Here is an 18,427-nt window from a genome sequence, read left to right on the forward strand (position 1 = left end):
GCTACAATTTCTAAAGGTAGTTCCTAAAAGATAGTTCTAAGCTGTTTTGTATTTCCAAGAGCTAACTCGGGGCCTGGCACATATTAAACATAATAAATGTTTGTTTTTTTAAAATAGTGAGCACCATCATAGATGATCATTTTAAAGCTCATAAGTTTAAGCAATGAATCTAGTTTCCTGGTTATCAAGCATTTAATGAATTCTGGAACTCTATATGATTATAAAAAGAGTAGCTTTCGATAAGAGTAGTTTATGAATACTACAGGCCAGGCACTAGTTGTACACACATTACTTCACCTAGTCCTCCTGACCACCTTTGGTTACTTTACTGTTACTCCATTTTATAGAAGATGAGACTTGGCTCAGAAAGTTAAGTAAGGCAACGTAACTAGTAAGCTGTATATTGGTTAAGCGGTTCACAGTAAATTATTCAGTGTTCAGAATTTGCAGGTAGGTGACAAATTTTGACTGCTTTTAGAGTCTCATACTCAGTTTGTCCCCTCAGTATTACATATTATTCATAATTGAAACAGCCTATTAAATGACACATGTTCTCTTTGAGAGGTGTATGATCTTGGAAGACTAAGGAAGGTGTATTAGTCCATTCTCACACAGCTATGAAGAACTACCTGAGACTGGGTAATTTATGAAGAAAAGAGGTTTAATTGACTGTAGGCTTAACAGGAAGCATGACTGGGAGGCCTCAGGAAACTTACAATCATGGTGGAAGGTGAAGGGGAAGCACGCATGTCTTCACAATGGCAGAGCAGGAGAGAGAGCGAGCGAAGGGGGAAGTGCCACACACTTGCAAACAACCAGATCTTGTGAGAACTCACTGTCACAAAAACAGCAAGGGGGAAGTCCGCCTCCGTGATGCAATCACCTCCCACCAGACCCTCCCCTGACACGTGGGGATTACAATTCGAAATGAGAGTTGGCTGGGGACACAGAGCGAAACCATATCAGAAGGATTAGTTGTACTTGTTTACATCCTTACTTGGCCATAGGGCTTTCCTTGGCCGGTAACCCTACACCTGGTTACCATTTCCTCTGAAATTTATGGAAAGCAGTCCTTAGTCAGGTTGGATGTTGCCTTCCCTTTGTAGCTGCACTGCAATTCTGAAGAACCATTAGATCAAGTGCTGTTCCATTCTTGGGTGGAGCTTTTGGTGTTCTTTAAGCCATTGGACAAGCTGTATCTAAACGTTTATTTAAGGAATAATGACTCTCTTGGTCTTATGTGACAGTCATGAATGCTAAACAACCTTAACTTGATTTCTAAGAGCTGTTGATCTATGGACGACCAGTGTATGTCACTCTAATAGCTAGAAGATCCAGTAAATTTGCTGGCACCCGTTTTCTTAAAAGAGGTGCAAACTGTGAGGTAAGATGACAAACAGTATCTTCACTGACCTTTTAACCTTTTATTTCAGCTTTGCTGATGTAGAAGCACAGTGAAATTTTAAAAAGTGGTATTTCTTAGTTTGGGATATTATCAAGAGAATACAGTTGCCTTTTAGTATCAACAAGGGATTGGTTCTAGGAACCCTCTTCCCATCCAAAATCCACAGATGCTGAAGTCTCTTATATAATATGGCCTAGTGCTTGCATATAACCTATGTACATCCATCTGTATACTTTAAATCATCTCTAGATTACTTCTAATATCTAATATGATGTAAATGCTATGCAAATAGTTCTAATACTGTATTGTTAAGGGAATAATGACAATAAAAAGGTCTGCACATATTCAGTTCAGATGCAACCATCGTAGGCCTAACTACATTTTCTGTCTGAGATTGGTTGACTCTGTGGAGGGAACCCATGGATGTAGGGGGCTGACAATAATTAATACTCCAGTGCATCTGAAACATGTGAGAAATATGACTAATATACAGATGTTCTGAAAAGTCAGCTATCTTAGAGTTATGCAGTGCTTTGAGGAATTATAAAATGTCTAATGTTGTGGAGGGTGAGCCATTTCTATAATATGTGAAATGCGGTACATGTTTAATGTAGAGACAAAAATAGCAAAGCACCTCCACCCAAGTAGAAGGCAGCACTCATCACGGGAAGTCAATTCTTGATAAGAAGACGAAGTGGAGCAAGGTTCAGGAAACCCTTTGCCCTCTTTGTCTTTTTTGCCCATAGTCCTTTCTCTGTTCATCGCTAGAAAATAACAACAGCAAAAATGCAGCCATCCTTCCATCAGCTGTGTTCTGTCCTTTGAGTGCTCTGTCTCTGTTTGCAATAGACAACTTGAGTCTTGAGTGGATGTGTGATTCGGTAGACAGATTGAATGAGGCACTGGGTTTTGATCCTGGCTTAAAATAGCAACATTGTTCTTAAAATTATATCAACAGTGAAAATTGTTACAGCTGGTGCTTTAAAATATCAGAATTTTGCAGCTATATTATTTACTTTTGAATATTCAAAGGATAATCAGACATGTTATTACTGCCTCTAAAATTATTCTTTATTATGTCCTTATATACTTCTGTAAGTACCTCAAAACCCTATTTTTTCCTTTTGTCCATTAGGCATTATTTGAATCTCACTCCTTTCATTTCACTTTGGTCTTCAGAATTGAATTTTGATATTCTTCTAGTCTTCCTCGCCTCCTGTATAATTTCATGTAATTGTCATTTCTTTCCCTCTCTCCCATTTATTTAAACCAGCTGTTTCCTATCTGACTTGTATTATTAGAGATTAATTTGTTTTTTTCTAGTCTATTCTCTGCTACTTTTAATTGCCTTCTTTATTATGTTTTAATGGTTTTGCTTTTCTAATGTGCATATTGAATATTGATCAATATTTACCTCTCAAGACTTTCAAAGAATAGGAATTATAACTTCATTGAAAGAATAGGAATTATAACTTCATTGAAAGTTATTTCATTAAACATTTCTAATAACATAAAATATTTTTCGATGCACCTTTCTTTTCAGGGTGATGTTGCAAATGAAGTGGAGACTGAACAAATACTCTGCGATGCTTCTGTGATGTCTTTCACTGCAGGAAGTTATTCTTCATATGTACAAGTTAGAGGATCTGTGCCCTTATACTGGTCTCAGGACATTTCAACTATGATGCCTAAACCACCTATTACATGTGTGTGGAGCCATGTTTTTAATAATAACTCCTGTCCTCACATTTAGAGATAATGAACTGTTGTCACAGAAATCTCATAAATGCTTAGGTTTTCAGGAGGTTTTAGTCCTGGAAGGTAGATAATTTAGAAGAGGAATTTCCATTATTCTTATGCAATAAATTTATGTTTAATTTTGACTGTTAGTAAATTATTTTTATTTTGCTTCAGAAATGTAAGACTCATTCAAACGTAATAAATACATGATGAATAAGTGTCTAGTGAGCACCTTAAGAAGGATTTGGGAAGTGAAACTATTGAAAGATTAGTTGAATTGCATTTCTTTAAAAAAACAACCCTATGCTTCTTTTATTTTGCTTTGCAATTTTCATTCAGGTGCTTTTTCATCTTTTTTCCTTCTCAGTGGATCAGGCAGATCCATTTGCACATGTGGCTGCCCTTCACTTTGACCAGATGTTCCAGAGGTTTGGCTCTCCCATCATCATCTTGAATTTAGTTAAGGTATGATGTGCTCATCTGTTTGGTTATGAGATTCAGACACTCTGGGAAGCCTCTTCCTCAACACAGAGGGGGTTAACAAGCCATGCTTTCCCTCTTCCTAGTGGAGAGACGTGCAGATTATTATGCTGGGACGGCTCACTGTGTCTGAGCTGAGTCACTTTTCTTTGGCCTCAGATTCCATGTGGCTTCTTCTCTGCATGGCTGAAAAAAATGAGTAGTATATCTCTAAGGGAGTAGAGTGATTCAGTATATCAGGAAATCATTGTGTCCTGATTTCCTTGTGTGAATTAGATATAGGTCAAATTTCTGCCTTAGTTTCCAGAACAACTTGGAGAAAGAAGCATGAAAATCAAACTGTCACAGCCTCACCTTTATAGTCATCTCCCTTGAAAATCCATAAGCTCCCCTGGGCAAATTAATTTATAGTAATAGGATCAAAGGCTAGATTCATAAACTGGGGTACTGTTGTGACTGAAGGATCAGGTGGGCATGTGAGAAGCCCAGACAAGGTGGTATTAGCCTCATAGTTCCCTGCTTTCTTGGCAGAGTACACTGACTGGTCAGCGTATCTATCTATATGAATGGGCATACAGGTCAAAGGCTGAGGATAGGAGGCAGGGAACCACAGAATAAGTTTTATCTGCATCTGTTGCAGCCAAGTGAATTGAAAGACTCTCAGTCAGAAGCCAAGAAGACCCTGAGAGTATGAAAAGCAAGGCTGTTGTTATGTTATGTGCTCTTGGTGGTGTCCAACAATCTAGTAGTGTCTGAGGTTATTCTGAGAGGATGGTTAATAAATGTAAATGAGTTTACTGAAAAACCAAGGAAGCCTGTGACCCTGTGTGTCCATTTAGTCAGTCATTTATTTTTATTTACTTATTTTTTATTATACTTTAAGTTCTCGGATACATGTGCAGAACGTGCAGGTTTGTTACATAGGTATACAAGTGCTGTGGTGGTTTGCTGCACCCATCAACCCGTCATCTACATTAGGTATTTCTCCTAATGTTATCCTTCCCCTATCCCCCCACCCCCCAACAGGCCCCAGTGTGTGATGTTCCCCTCCCTGTGTCCATGTGTTCTCATTGTTCAGTTCCCACTTATGAGTGAGAACATGGCAGTTTTTGATTTCCTGTTCCTGTGTTAGTTTACTGAGAATGATGGTTTCCAGCGTCATCCATGTCCCTGCAAAGGACATGAACTCATCCTTTTTTACGGCTGCATAGTATTCCATGGTGTATATGTGCCACATTTTCTTTATCCAGTCTATCATTGATGGGCATTTGGGTTGGTTCCAAGTCTTTGCTATTGTGAATAGTGCTGCAATAAACATATATGTGCATGTGTCTTTATAGTAGAATGATTCATAATCCTTTGGGTATATACCCAGTAATGGGATTGCTGGGTCAAATGGTATTTCTAGTTCTAGATCCTTGAGGAATCGCCACACTGTCTTCCACAATGGTTGAACTAATTTACACTCCCACCAACAGTGTAAAAGCGTTCCTATTTTTCCACATCGTCTCCAGCATCTGTTGTTTCCTGACTTTTAAATGATCGCCATTCTAACTGGCATGAGATGGTATCTCATTGTGGTTTTGATTTGCATTTCTCTGATGACCAGTGATGATGAGCCTTTTTTCATATGTTTGTTGGCCACATATAAATGTCTCCTTTTGAGAAGTGTCTGTTCATATCCTTCGCCTACTTTTTGATGGGGTTGTTTTTTTCTTGTAAATTTGTTTAAGTTCCTTGTAGATTCTGGATAGTAGTCGTTTGTGAGATGGAGAGATGCAACAATTTTCTCCCATTCTATAGGTTGCCTGTTTACTATGATGATAGTTTCTTTTACTGTGCAGAAACTCTTTAGTTTAATTAGATCCCATTTGTCAATTTTGGCTTTTGTTGCCATTGCTTTTGGTGTTTTAGTCATGAAGTCTTTGACCATGCCTATGTCCTGAATGGTATTGCCTAGGTTTTCTTCTAGGGTTTTTATGGTTTTGGGTCTTACGTTTAAGTCTTTAATTCATCTCGAGTTAATTTTTGTATAAGGTGTAAGGAAGTAATTTATACATTCAGTGCCATCCCCATCAAGCTATCATTGGCTTTCTTCACAGAATTAGAAAAAGCTACTTTAAATTTCATGTGGAAGCAAAAAAGAGCCCATGTAGCCAAGACAATCCTAAGCAAAAAGAACAAAACTGGAGGCATCACGCTACCTGACTTCAAACTATACTACAAGGCTACAGTAAAGCATGGTACTGGTACCAAAATAGATATATAGACCAATGGAACAGAACAGAGGCCTCAGCAATAACACCACACATCTACAACCATCTGATCTTTGACAAACCTGACAAAAACAAGCAATGGGGAAAGGATTCCCTATTTAATAAATGGTTTTGGGAAAACCGGCTAGCCATATGCAGAAAACTGAAACTGGGTCCCTTCCTTACATCTTATAGTCAGTCATTTAACAAGTATTTTTGAGAGTTTCCTCTGTGCAAAGGCAGTTCTAGAAACAGCTCCTGCCTTGAGCTAACAGCCTGTTGTAGGAGATGGTGAGGTAATGCAGAGGCAACAATATAAGGTAAATGGTGCAATAAGAGTTTATAATGGAGAGAAGTCTTCCCTGAGGACGGGATGAGTTAGCATCAGCCTGAAGGAAGAGGCATTAACCAGGTCACTGGGAAAGAATGGTATTCAACTCAGAGAGCAGCATGTACAAAGGCCCTAGGACAGGAGGAAGTGTGGTGGGTTGGAGGAAGAAAAGGGGGTTCCCTGTGGCTGGGGCCCAGAGGGTGAGGACAGGATGCTTGTTTTGAGATGAGGCTAAAGAGATGGTTATGGCCAGACCATGCAGAGTATTGTAGGCTGCATTAATGAGCCTGGCCTTCTTCCTGAGAGTAATGGAAAGTCATTAAGCGTCTTGCATGGTTGAGAGGATCATTGTCAGATTTATGTTTTGAAAAGATTACTGTGACCTCAACATAGTAAACAAATGGATCGGTACAAGGCTAACGTCAATGCTGGAAGACCAGATAGGAGGCTGTTATAATTGTCCAGAAAAGAGGTGATTATGCCTTAAACCAGGGTGGTGTGGTGGAGATGTAGAGAAGTGGACAGTCAGTAGAGTTGGTGATGGGCTGGATTTGAAATGAGGGAGTGGGGGATGTCAGGCTCAATTCCCAGGTTTCTGGCTTACTCAGGTGGGTGAATGGTGATGCCATTCACTGAAATACAGAACACTGACTGGGTTTGTTGGGGGAAGATCATGAGTGTAGCTTGGACATGCTGAGTGAGGTTTGAGGTATGCTTGCGTCCTCTACACTTGTTCTTAGCCAAAAGGCCGAGAAGCGATGCTTGAGTCCTCTAAATGGAGGTAACAGGTCAGGGCATGGTTCTGGAGCTCAGAGGAGAGGTCTAGGCCCAGAGGTGATTTTTGTAACTCTGTGTACAGATGACATTTGAAGGCATGGGCATGGATGAGATGCCCATGTGGAGAGTATAAAGTGAGAAGGAAAAACCTCAGAGCTAGTCTTGGGGATCTCCTGCTCTTAATGCCCGTTTAGAGTGGCTGAATCTCCAAAGGAGTCAGAGGAAAAAACATTCAGAGGAGTAGGAAGAAAACCAGGAAGTGCTGTGTCAGGAATGCCAGGAGAAAGCGTGTTTCACAATGAAGGAAGTAAATGATCAACAGCATCAAATGCTGAGGGGTCAAGTAAGATGAGGATGGAAAGATTGTCCATTAGTGTTAGCATCATGGAGGGCACTGATTGAAGTAGACCGAGTGTGGGATAACAGTGAGTAAGTGTTGTACTTTTCCCCCAATAGGAGTACCCAGTGAAAGATGGCATTTTTATTTTTTGAAAGAGATCATATCGATATGTTTAAAAGTCTATGGGGAGGATACATGTGAAAGGGATAGTTGTATGACACAGGAGAGAAAAGGAATGATCAGTGATTTCATGTACTTAAGAAAGTAGGAATGATGAAATCTGAAGCATACATGGCAGAATTATTATTTTATTTTTGAGGCATGGTCGTGCTCTATCACCTAGGCTGGAGTGCAGTGGCAAGATCATAGCTCGCTGCAACCTTGAACTCCTGGCCTTAAGTAATCCTCCCACCTCAGTCTCCCAAAGTGCTGGGATTACAGTCATGAACCATGGCGCCTGGCTGGAATTATTTTAATGGAGAGACAGAAAATAGTAAGGGTTCGGGCGTGTGTGTATTTGTGAGCATGCACATTCCATTCTGATGGCTTTAATTTCTCCTTAAGGTAGGAGGAATGGTCATCTGCTGAGAGTGGAGGTTTGAAGGGAGTGGAGAAGGTTTAAGTCTTTTGTACGTGGGAGGGTAAGTTGACTAGAAACCTGCAGGAAGTACCAAGAGCCAATTTCAAGTTGGTGATCATGATTCCTTAAATGGAACCATTTTGCTCTTGCCTGCCTTCTTCCAGCAGGCTTGTGAATGAATATAAGCACAGGTAAAATAATCATTGGGTTTATTTAGTTTTGCCAGACAGGTGTGACATGAAAAGACAGGATGAAAGGCATTTTGGATTTTGGCAATACTGTGATCGAAGTGGTCCATGAAATCTGAGCCAAGTAAGGACAGGGCTTAAAGAACAGGGCTGCTGGAGAAAGTGGAGATGTCAGTGGATTGCAGTCCTCACGAGGTGGGGTATTTAAAGCAAGCAGTGTGGAAATAAAAGAGGTCACGAGTAAGAAATGTTGAAGAAAGAGCAGCCTGTGATAATGAATTGGTGTAAGATGTGAGAGTGGGAATGGGGATTTAGAATGGAAAAGGAGGTGGAGATACTGAAAGTCAGCCAGTGTATTAGTCTGTTTGCACACTGCTGATAAAGACATACCTGAGCCTGGGTAATTTATAAAGAAAAAGAGGTTTAATGGACTCACGGTTCCACGTGGCTGGGGAAGCCTCACAATCATATCGGAAAGCAAAAGACACGTGTTACATGGCGGCAGACAAGAGAGAATGAGAACCAAGCGAAAAGAGAAACCCCTTATAAAATCATCAGATCTTGTGAGACTTATTCACTACCACAAGAACAGTATGGGGGAGACCACCCCCATGATTCAGTTATCTCCCACCAGATCCCTCCACAACACGTGGGAATTATGGGCGCTACAATTCAAGATGAGATTTGAGTAGGGACACAGCCAAACCATATCACCCAGGATGGAGGCAAAGCTTGGGGTGGGGAAGAGACAGTTCCTAGGAGAGGACTGTATAACTACATGCATGGGCTCAAAGGACCTCTGTGTGTGTGTGTGTGTGTGTGTGTGTGTGTGTGTGTGTGTGTGTGTGTGTGTGTGTGTGTGTTTTAAATCAAGAGTATGGAGGAATATGTCCCCAAACTGGCAGTTGGGGGAGAAGAGTGAAACAGTGAGGCAGTCAGCTTTATTTCTTCCTGTGTTGCTCTTTGTAATTGTATCCCACTGGGGATTGACTTTGTAAAATAAATCATTCAGATATTAATCATTTTCTAGACATTTGTTCATATTAATTCAGAAGTTTCGTATTCACATCTCTTTCCATATCAACTCAGAATAATGTAAGGTGGATAATCTCTAACCTCAGCCTAGTATTAAACAGTAGCTGTAGTATACATAATTGCAAATTTAAAATATGAAAACTTTAGTGAAAATGCTCATGGACAGTTTTCCAGTAAATGTATAGAAAATAAGATATTGTTAGTATGGAAATAAATTATTGCTAAAGTGTTAAATTATAAAGTGTTACTGGTTTAGAAACCTAGATTTAAATTAGTGGATTTAGGCAGAGCACGACCCTGCCTCAATAATAAAATAAAATAAAATAAAATAAAATAAAATAAAATAAAATAAGTTCATGTTTTACAGAGTTCGTATAGTGTGGTTGAAAAGCTGTCATTAAATGGAGATTCATGTCTACAATGCTTGAAATAATTCTCTATTAATTGTGCACACTCAAAAAATACTGTCATATACATGTGATCATAATGTATTCTTTGCCAGGTATCTCACATGTACATTTATTTCTTTGAATATTTAAAGGTCAGTCAGTGGATTTTAAAGTTGTACTTGTTTATTGTTCTATTGCAATAAAAATCCTGACAATGACTAGAAGTTAGCTACAGAAATAGTTTGGAGATTAAGTTGCTGTTTCATGGAATAGGAAAATATTTTGTTGTTTATAGCACTAGTTTTATTCATAGGATTAAAGAAGATGTTTATCCAGGCCACTTGGTAGAAGACCTTATTAATTGTGATTAAAGAGCCAAAGAATACATGTGTGTATAGAATAATACCTAGGGGATACTCACTCTTTATTCTACCACCATATGAAGAAATTAATAAAGCGAAATGCTTTTCATGATTTCATTTCTCTTTTACCCTGTGTTGCAAACTTCTTCCCAGTTGTGAAAGTTTGAGGCACTGGTTGAAAGACAGTTTGCAGCAATCCATGTGCCTTCAATGCTGCTACTGTATCAACAGAAGGCCAACCTAGGATCAAGTATAACTGTACATCAGAAGTTTTTAATCTGTGGGCCATGCATGGCTGTTAGAGGGATCTTGGAACCCTTTGAAATGATATGCAGCTGGATGTGGTGGCTCATGCCTATAATCCCAGTGACCTGGGAAACAGGCGGGAGGCTTGCATGAGGCCAGGAGTCTGAGAGCAGCCTGGGCAGCGTAGGAGATGCAGTCTCTACAAAAAATTTTTTTTTCAATTAGTTGGGCATGATGCACACCTGTAGTCCCAGCTACTTGGAGGCTGAAGTGGGAGGATCACTTGAGTCCAGGAGTTCCAGGATGCAGTGAGCTATGATTGCACCATTGCGTTCCAGCCTGGGTGACAGAGTGAGACCCTGTCTCTTTATAAAAAAAGAAAAAAGAAATGTTATGCAAAATCACTTGTGTAGTAGTTTTCCTTTACTTGTTAGGGGTCTGTGGCTCTAAAGAGGTTGACTAACAACCCACTAACACTATTCCACTATGGACAGACAAGGCATACAGCAGATTCTTCACACAGAGATGATACGAAGGTTGCTCAAACAACATTTCCTCTCCATCCCACGAAATGTCAGATTTGATATAAGCATTTCAAAAAGATTTTGTTTCCCTAGTTGATTTTAAATGCTTTTGAGAAAAATTTCAGATATATAATTTAATTTTCTCCGATATATAAATAAGCAAAATTTATTTTCATCCTAAACTGATTTAACACTGTTCTTAATTCTTATCTAATTATTTCATTTGATGTATTCAGCTGTGCTCGATGGCTACCCCTTTTTGTTTCTACAGTAGTTATCTCATTAAATTCATGACAATTGAAAAGTAATCTCCATGATTGAAAACAGCACAATCTAATTTTGATGCCAACAATAGTGCCTTAACACCATTTCAGTCTCACTATTGTGAAATTAATTGTTTTTCTTTGTTTCTAAGTGAAGGCTTGATCAGGGTAATAATGAAAATGGCAAATTTTTATAAGGTACTTCCCATATGCCAGCTGTTCTAGAAAAACTCACCATGCTCTGCTGCTGGATTTGGTTTGCCAGTATTTTATTGAGGATTTTCGCCTCGATGTTCATCAGGGATATTGGCCTGAAATTTTCTTTTTTTGTTGTGTCTCTGCCAGGTTTTGGTATCAAGATGATGCTGGCCTCATAAAATGAGTTAGGGAGGAGTCCCTCTTTTTCTGTTGTTTGGAATAGTTTCAGAAGGAATGGTACCAGCTCTTCTTTGTACCTCTGGTAGAATTTGGCTGTGAATCTGTCTGGTACTGGGCTTTTTTTGGTTCGTAGCCTATTAACTATTGCCTCAATTTCATAACTTGTTATTGGTTTATTCAGGGATTTGACCTCTTCCTGGTTTAGTCTTGGGAGGGTGTATGTGTGCAGGAATTTATCTATTTCTTCTAGATTTTCTAGTTTATTTGCATAGAGGTGTTTATAGTAATCTCTGGTGGTATTTTGTATTTCTGTGGGATCAGTGATGATCTACTCTTTAACATTTTTTATTGTGTCTATTTGATTCTTCTCTCTTTTTTTCTTTTTTTTTTAAGTATTTTTTTCTTTTTTTTTATTATTATTATACTTTAAGTTTTAGGGTACGTGTGCACAATGTGCCAGTTAGTTACATATGTATACATGTGCCATGCTGGTGTGCTGCACCCATTAACTTGTCATTTAGCATTAGGTATATCTCCTAATGCTATCCCTCCCCCCTCCCCCCACCCCACAACAGTCCCCAGAGTGTGATGTTCCCCTTCCTGTGTCCATGTGTTCTCATTGTTCAATTCCCACCTATGAGTGAGAACATGCGGTGTTTGGTTTTTTGTCCTTGCAATATTTTACTGAGAATGATGATTTCCAATTTCATCTATGTCCCTACTAAGGACATGAATTCATCATTTTTTATGGCTGCATAGTATTCCATGGTGCATATGTGCCACATTTTCTTAATCCAGTCTATCACTGTTGGACATTTGGGTTGGTTCCAAGTCTTTGCTATTGTGAGTAGTGCCGCAATAAACATACGTGTGCATGTGTCTTTATAGCAGCATGATTTATAGTCCTTTGGGTATATACCCAGTAATGGGATGGCTGGGTCAAATGGTATTTCTAGTTCTAGATCCCTGAGGAATTGCCACAGTGACTTCCACAATGGTTGAACTAGTTTACAGTCCCGCCAACAGTGTAAAAGTGTTCCTATTTCTCCACATCCTCTCCAGCACCTGTTGTTTCCTGACTTTTTAATGATTGCCATTCTAACTGGTGTGAGATGGTATCTCATTGTGGTTTTGATTTGCATTTCTTGGACGGCCACTGATGATGAGCATTTTTTCATGTGTCTGTTGGCTGCATAAATGTCTTCTTTTGAGAAGTGTCTGTTCATATCCTTTGCCCACTTTTTGATGGGGTTGTTTGTTTTTTTCTTGTAAATTTGTTTGAGTTCATTGTAGATTCTAGATATTAGCCCTTTGTCAGATGAGTAGGTTGCGAAGAATTTCTCCCATTTTGTAGGTTGCCTGTTCACTCTGATGGTACTTTGTTTTGCTGTGCAGAAGCTCTTTAGTTTAATTAGATCCCATTTGTCAATTTTGGCTTTTGTTGCCATTGCTTTTGGTGTTCTAGACATGAAGTCCTTGCCCATGCCTATGTCCTGAATGGTAATGCCTAGGTTTTCTTCTAGGGTTTTTATGGTTTTAGGTCTAATGTTTAACTCTTTAATCCATCTTGAATAAATTTTTGTACAAGGTGTAAGGAAGGGATCCATTTTCAGCTTTCTACATATGGCTAGCCAGTTTTCCCAGCACCATTTATTAAATAGGGAATCCTTTCCCCATTGCTTGTTTTTCTCAGGTTTGTCAAAGATCAGATAGTTGTAGATATGCGGTGTTATTTCTCCCATCCAAGTACTAACCAGGCCCGACCCTGCTTAGCGTCTGAGATCAGACGAGATCGGGCGTGTTCAGGGTGGTATGGCCATAGACGATGTGGTGTTATTTTGAGGGCTCTGTTCTGTTCCATTGATCTATATCTCTGTTTTGATACCAGTACCATGCTGTTTTGGTTACTGTAGCCTTGTAGTATAGTTTGAAGTCAGGTAGCGTGATGCCTCCAGCTTTGTTCTTTTGGCTTAGGATTGCCTTGGCTCTTTTTTGGTTCCATATGAACTTTAAAGTAGTTTTTTCCAATTCTGTGAAGAAAGTCATTGGTAGCTTGATGGGGATGGCATTGGATCTATAAATTACCTTGGGCAATAGGGCCATTTTCACGATATTGATGCTTCCTACCCATGAGCATGGAATGTTCTTCCATTTGTTTGTATCCTCTTTTATTTCCTTGAGCAGTGGTTTGTAGTTCTCCTTCAAGAGGTCCTTCACATCCCTTGTAAGTTGGATTCCTAGGTATTTTATTCTCTTTGAAGCAATTGTGAATGGGAGTTCACTCATGATTTGGCTCTCTGTCTGTTATTGGTGTATAAGAATGCTTGTGATTTTTGTACATTGATTTTGTATCCTGAGACTTTGCTGAAGTTGCTTATCAGCTTAAGGAGATTTTGAGCTGAGACAATAGGGTTTTCTAGATATACAGTCATGTCATCTGCAAACAGGGACAATTTGACTTCCTCTTTTCCGAATTGAATACCCTTTATTTCCTTCTCCTGCCTGATTGCCCTGGCCAGAACTTCCAACACTATGTTGAATAGGAGTGGTGAGAGAGGGCATCCCTGTCTTGTGCCAGTTTTCAAAGGGAATGCTTCCAGTATTTGCCCATTCAGTATGATATTGGCTGTGGGTTTGACACAGATAGCTCTTATTATTTTGAGATACGTCCCATCAATACCTAATTTATTGAGAGTTTTTAGCATGAAGGGTTGTTGAATTTTGTCAAAGGCCTTTTCTGCATCTATTGAGATAATCATGTGGTTTTTGTCTTTGGTTCTGTTTATATGCTGGATTACATTTATTGATTTGCGTATATTGAACCAGCCTTGCATCCCAGGGATGAAGCCCACTTGATCATGGTGGATAAGCTTTTTGATGTGTTGCTGGATTCAGTTTGCCAGTATTTTATTGAGGATTTTTGCATCGATGTTCATCAAGGATATTGGTCTAAAATTCTCTTTTTTTGTTGTGTCTCTGCCAAGCTTTGGTATCAGGATGATGCTGGCCTCATAAAATGAGTTAGGGAGGATTCCCTCTTTTTCTATTGATTGGAATAGTTTCAGAAGGAATGGTACCAGTTCCTCCTTGTACCTCTGGTAGAATTTGGCTGTGAATCCATCTGGTCCTGGACTCTTTTTGGTTGGTAAGCTATTGATTATTGCCACAATTTCAGATCCTGTTATTGGTCTATTCAGAGATGCAACTTCTTCCTGGTTTAGTCTTGGGAGGGTGTATGTGTCAAGGAATTTATCCATTTCTTCTAGATTTTCTAGTTTATTTGCGTAGAGGTGTTTGTAGTATTCTCAGATGGTAGTTTGTATTTCTGTGGGACCGGTGGTGATATCTCCTTTATCATTTTTTATTGCGTCTATTTGATTCTTCTCTCTCTTTTCTTTATTAGTCTTGCTAGCAGTCTATCAATTTTGTTGATCCTTTCAAAAAACCAGCTCCTGGATTCATTAATTTTTTGAAGGGTTTTTTTTTGTCTGTATTTCCTTCAGTTCTGCTCTGATTTTAGTTATTTCTTGCCTTCTGCTAGCTTTTGAATGTGTTTGCTCTTGCTTTTCTAGTTCTTTTAATTGTGATGTTAGGGTGTCAATTTTGGATCTTTCCTGCTTTCTCTTGTGGGCATTTAGTGCTATAAATTTCACTCTGAACACTGCTTTGAATGCGTCCCAGAGATTCTGGTATGTTGTGTCTTTGTTCTCGTTGGTTTCAAAGAACATCTTTATTTCTGCTTTCATTTCGTTATGTACCCAGTAGTCATTCAGGAGCTGGTTGTTCAGTTTCCATGTAGTTGAGCGGTTTTGAGTGAGTTTCTTAATCCTGAGTTCTAGTTTGATTGCACTGTGGTCTGAGAGACAGCTTGTTATAATTTCTGTTCTTTTACATTTGCTGAGGAGAGCTTTACTTCCACCTATGTGGTCAATTTTGGAATAGGTGTGGTGTGGTGCTGAAAAAAATGTATATTCTGTTGATTTGGGGTGGAGAGTTCTGTAGATGTCTTTTAGGTCCACTTGGTGCAGAGCTGAGTTCAATTCCTGGGTATCCTTGTTAACTTTCTGTCTCGTTGATCTGTCTAATGTTGACAGTGGGGTGTTGAAGTTTCCCATTATTATTGTGTGGGAGTCAAAGTCTCTTTGTAGGTCACTCAGGACTTGCTTAATGAATCTGGGTGCTCCTGTATTGGGTGCATATATATTTAGGATAGTTAGCTCTTCTTGTTGAATTGATCCCTTTACCATTATGTAATGGCCTCCTTTGTCTCTTTTGATCTTTGTTGGTTTCAAGTCTGTTTTATCAGAGACTAGGAATGCAACCCCTGCCTTTTTTTGTTTTCTGTTTGCTTGGTAGATCTTCCTCCATCCTTTTATTTTGAGCCTATGTGTGTCTCTGCACGTGAGATGGGTCTCCTGAATACAGCACACTGATGGGTCTTGACTCTTTATCCAACTTGCCAGTCTGTGTCTTTTAATTGGAGCATTTAGTCCATTTACATTTAAGGTTAATATTGTTATGTGTGAATTTGATCCTGTCATTGTGATGTTAGTTGGTTATTTTGCTCGTTAGTTGATGCAGTTTCTTCCTAGTCTCGATGGTCTTTACATTTTGACATGATTTTGCAGCGGCTGGTACTGGTTTTTCCTTTCCATGTTTAGTGCTTCCTTCAGGAGCTCTTTTAGGGCAGGCCTGGTGGTGACAAAATCAGCATTTGCTTGTCTGTAAAGTATTTTATTTCTCCTTTACTTATGAAGCTTAGTTTGGCTGGATATGAAATTCTGGGTTGAAAATTATTTTCTTTAAGAATGTTGAATATTGGCCCCCACTCTCTTCTGGCTTGTAGAGTTTCTGCTGAGAGATCCACTGTTAGTCTGATGGGCTTCCCTTTGTGGGTAACCCGACCTTTCTCTCTGGCTGCCCTTAACACTTTTTCCTTCATTTCAACTTTGGTGAATCTGACAATTATGTGTCTTGGAGTTGCTCTTCTCGAGGAGTATCTTTGTGGCGTTCTCTGTATTTCCTGAATCTGAATGTTGGCCTGCCTTGCTAGATTGGGGAAGTTCTCCTGGATAATATCCTGCAGAGTGTTTTCCAACTTGGTTCCATTCTCCCCATCACTTTCAGGTACACCAATCAGATGCAGATTTGGTCTTTTCACATAGTCCCATATTTCTTGGAGGCTTTGTTCGTTTCTTTTTATTCTTTTTTCTCTAAACTTTTCTTCTCGCTTCATTTCATTCATTTCATCTTCCATCACAGATACCCTTTCTTCCAGTTGATTGCATCGGCTCCTGAGGCTTCTGCATTCTTCAAGTAGTTCTCGAGCCTTGGCTTTCAGCTCCGTCAGCTCCTTTAAGCACTTCTCTGTATTGGTTATTCTAGTTATACATTCGTCTAAATTTTTTTCAAAGTTTTCAACTTCTTTGTGTTTGGTTTGAATTTCCTCCTGTAGCTTGGAGTAGTTTGATCGTCTGAAGCTTTCTTCTCTCAACTCGTCAAAGTCATTCTCCGTCCAGCTTTGTTCCATTGCTGGTGAGGAACTGCGTTCCTCAGATGGAAATGCAGAAATCACCCGTCTTCTGCGTCGCTCACGCTGGGAGCTGTAGACTGGAGCTGTTCCTGTTCGGCCATCTTGGCTCCTCCCCCTCTCTTTTTTTCTTTATTAGTCTGGCTAACAGTCTATTTTGTTAGTCTTTTCAAAAAAAACAGCTCCTGGATTCATTGATTTTTTGAAGGGTTTTTCATGTCTGTATCTCCTTCAGTTCTGCTCTGATCTTAGTTATTTCTTGTTTTCTGCTAGCTTTTGAATTTATTTGCTCTTCCATTATGATCAAGTCAGCTTCATCCTTGGGATGCAATGCTGGTTCAACATATGCAAATCAATAAACATAATCCATCACATAACCAGAACCAATGACAAAAACTACGTGATTATCTCAACAGATGCAGAAAAGGCCTGCAATAAAATTGAACACCCATTCATGCTAAAAACTCTCAGCTAGGTATTGATGGAACATATCTCAAAATAATAAGAGCTATTTATAACAAACCCACAGCCAGTATCATACTGAATGGGCAAAAGCTGGAAGCATTCCCTTTGAAAATCAGCACAAGACAAGGATGCCCTCTCTCACCACTCCTCTTCAACATGGTATGGGAAGTTCTGGCCAGAACAATCAGGCGAGAGAAAGAAATAAGGGGTATTCAGATAGGAAGAGAGGAAGTCAAATTGTCTCTGTTTGCAGAGGACATGATTTTATATTTAGAAAACCCCATCATCTCAGCCCAAAAACTCCTTAAGCTGATAAGCAACTTCAGCAAAGTCTCAGGATACAAAATCAATGTGCAAAAATCACAAGCATTCCTATACACCAATAATAGACAGAGAGTCAAATCATGAATGAACTCCCATTCAGAATTGCTACAAAGAGAATAAAATAACTTAAAAATACAACTTAAAAGGGATATGAAGGACCTCTTCAAGGAGAACTACAAACCACTGCCCAATGAAATAAGAGAGGACACAAACAGATGGAAAAACATTCCATGCTCATTGATAGGAAGAATCAATATTGTGAAAATGGCCATACTGCCCAAAGTAATTTATAGATTCAGTGCTATCCCCATCAAGCTGCCATTGACTTTCTTCACAGAATTAGAAAAAACTTTAAATTTCATATGGAACCAAAAAAGAGCCCGTATAGCCAAGACAATCCTAAGCAAAAAGAACAAAGCTGTAGGCATCATGCTACCTGACTTCAAACTATACTACAAGGCTACAGTAACCAAAACAGCATGGTACTGGTACCAAAACACATATATAGACCAATAGAACAGAACAGAGGCCTCAGAAATGACACCACATATCTACAACCATCTGATCTTTGACAAACTTGACAAAAGCAAGTAATGGGGAAAGGATTCCTTATTTAATAAATGGTGCTGGGAAAACTGGCTAGCCATATGCAGAAAACAGAAACTGGATCCTTTCCTTGTACCTTATATAAAAATTAACTCCAGATGGATTAAACACTTAAATGTAAGACCTAAAACCAAAAAAGCCCTAGAAGAAAACCTAGGCAATACTATTCAGGACATAGGCATAGGCAAAGACTTCATGACTAAAACACC

At 39.2% G+C, this 18,427-nt stretch overlaps 1 protein-coding gene across 3 annotated transcripts in view; it reads left to right on the forward strand.

Moving 5' to 3' along the window:
* The window catches only part of FIG4 (FIG4 phosphoinositide 5-phosphatase), a 132,470-nt gene that overhangs the window by 48,738 nt on the left and 65,305 nt on the right, over positions 1-18,427 (forward strand). For all 3 annotated transcript variants that reach the window (XM_004044513.5, XM_055392091.2, XM_055392094.2), the window contains 3 exons: positions 1,284-1,384; positions 2,949-3,111; positions 3,513-3,610. In XM_004044513.5, the coding sequence (XP_004044561.2) occupies positions 1,284-1,384; positions 2,949-3,111; positions 3,513-3,610 (362 nt within the window). The remainder of the gene's footprint in view (positions 1-1,283; positions 1,385-2,948; positions 3,112-3,512; positions 3,611-18,427) is intronic.

This window comes from Gorilla gorilla, chromosome 5, assembly GCF_029281585.2.
Source record: "Gorilla gorilla gorilla isolate KB3781 chromosome 5, NHGRI_mGorGor1-v2.1_pri, whole genome shotgun sequence".
NCBI lineage: Eukaryota > Metazoa > Chordata > Mammalia > Primates > Hominidae > Gorilla > Gorilla gorilla.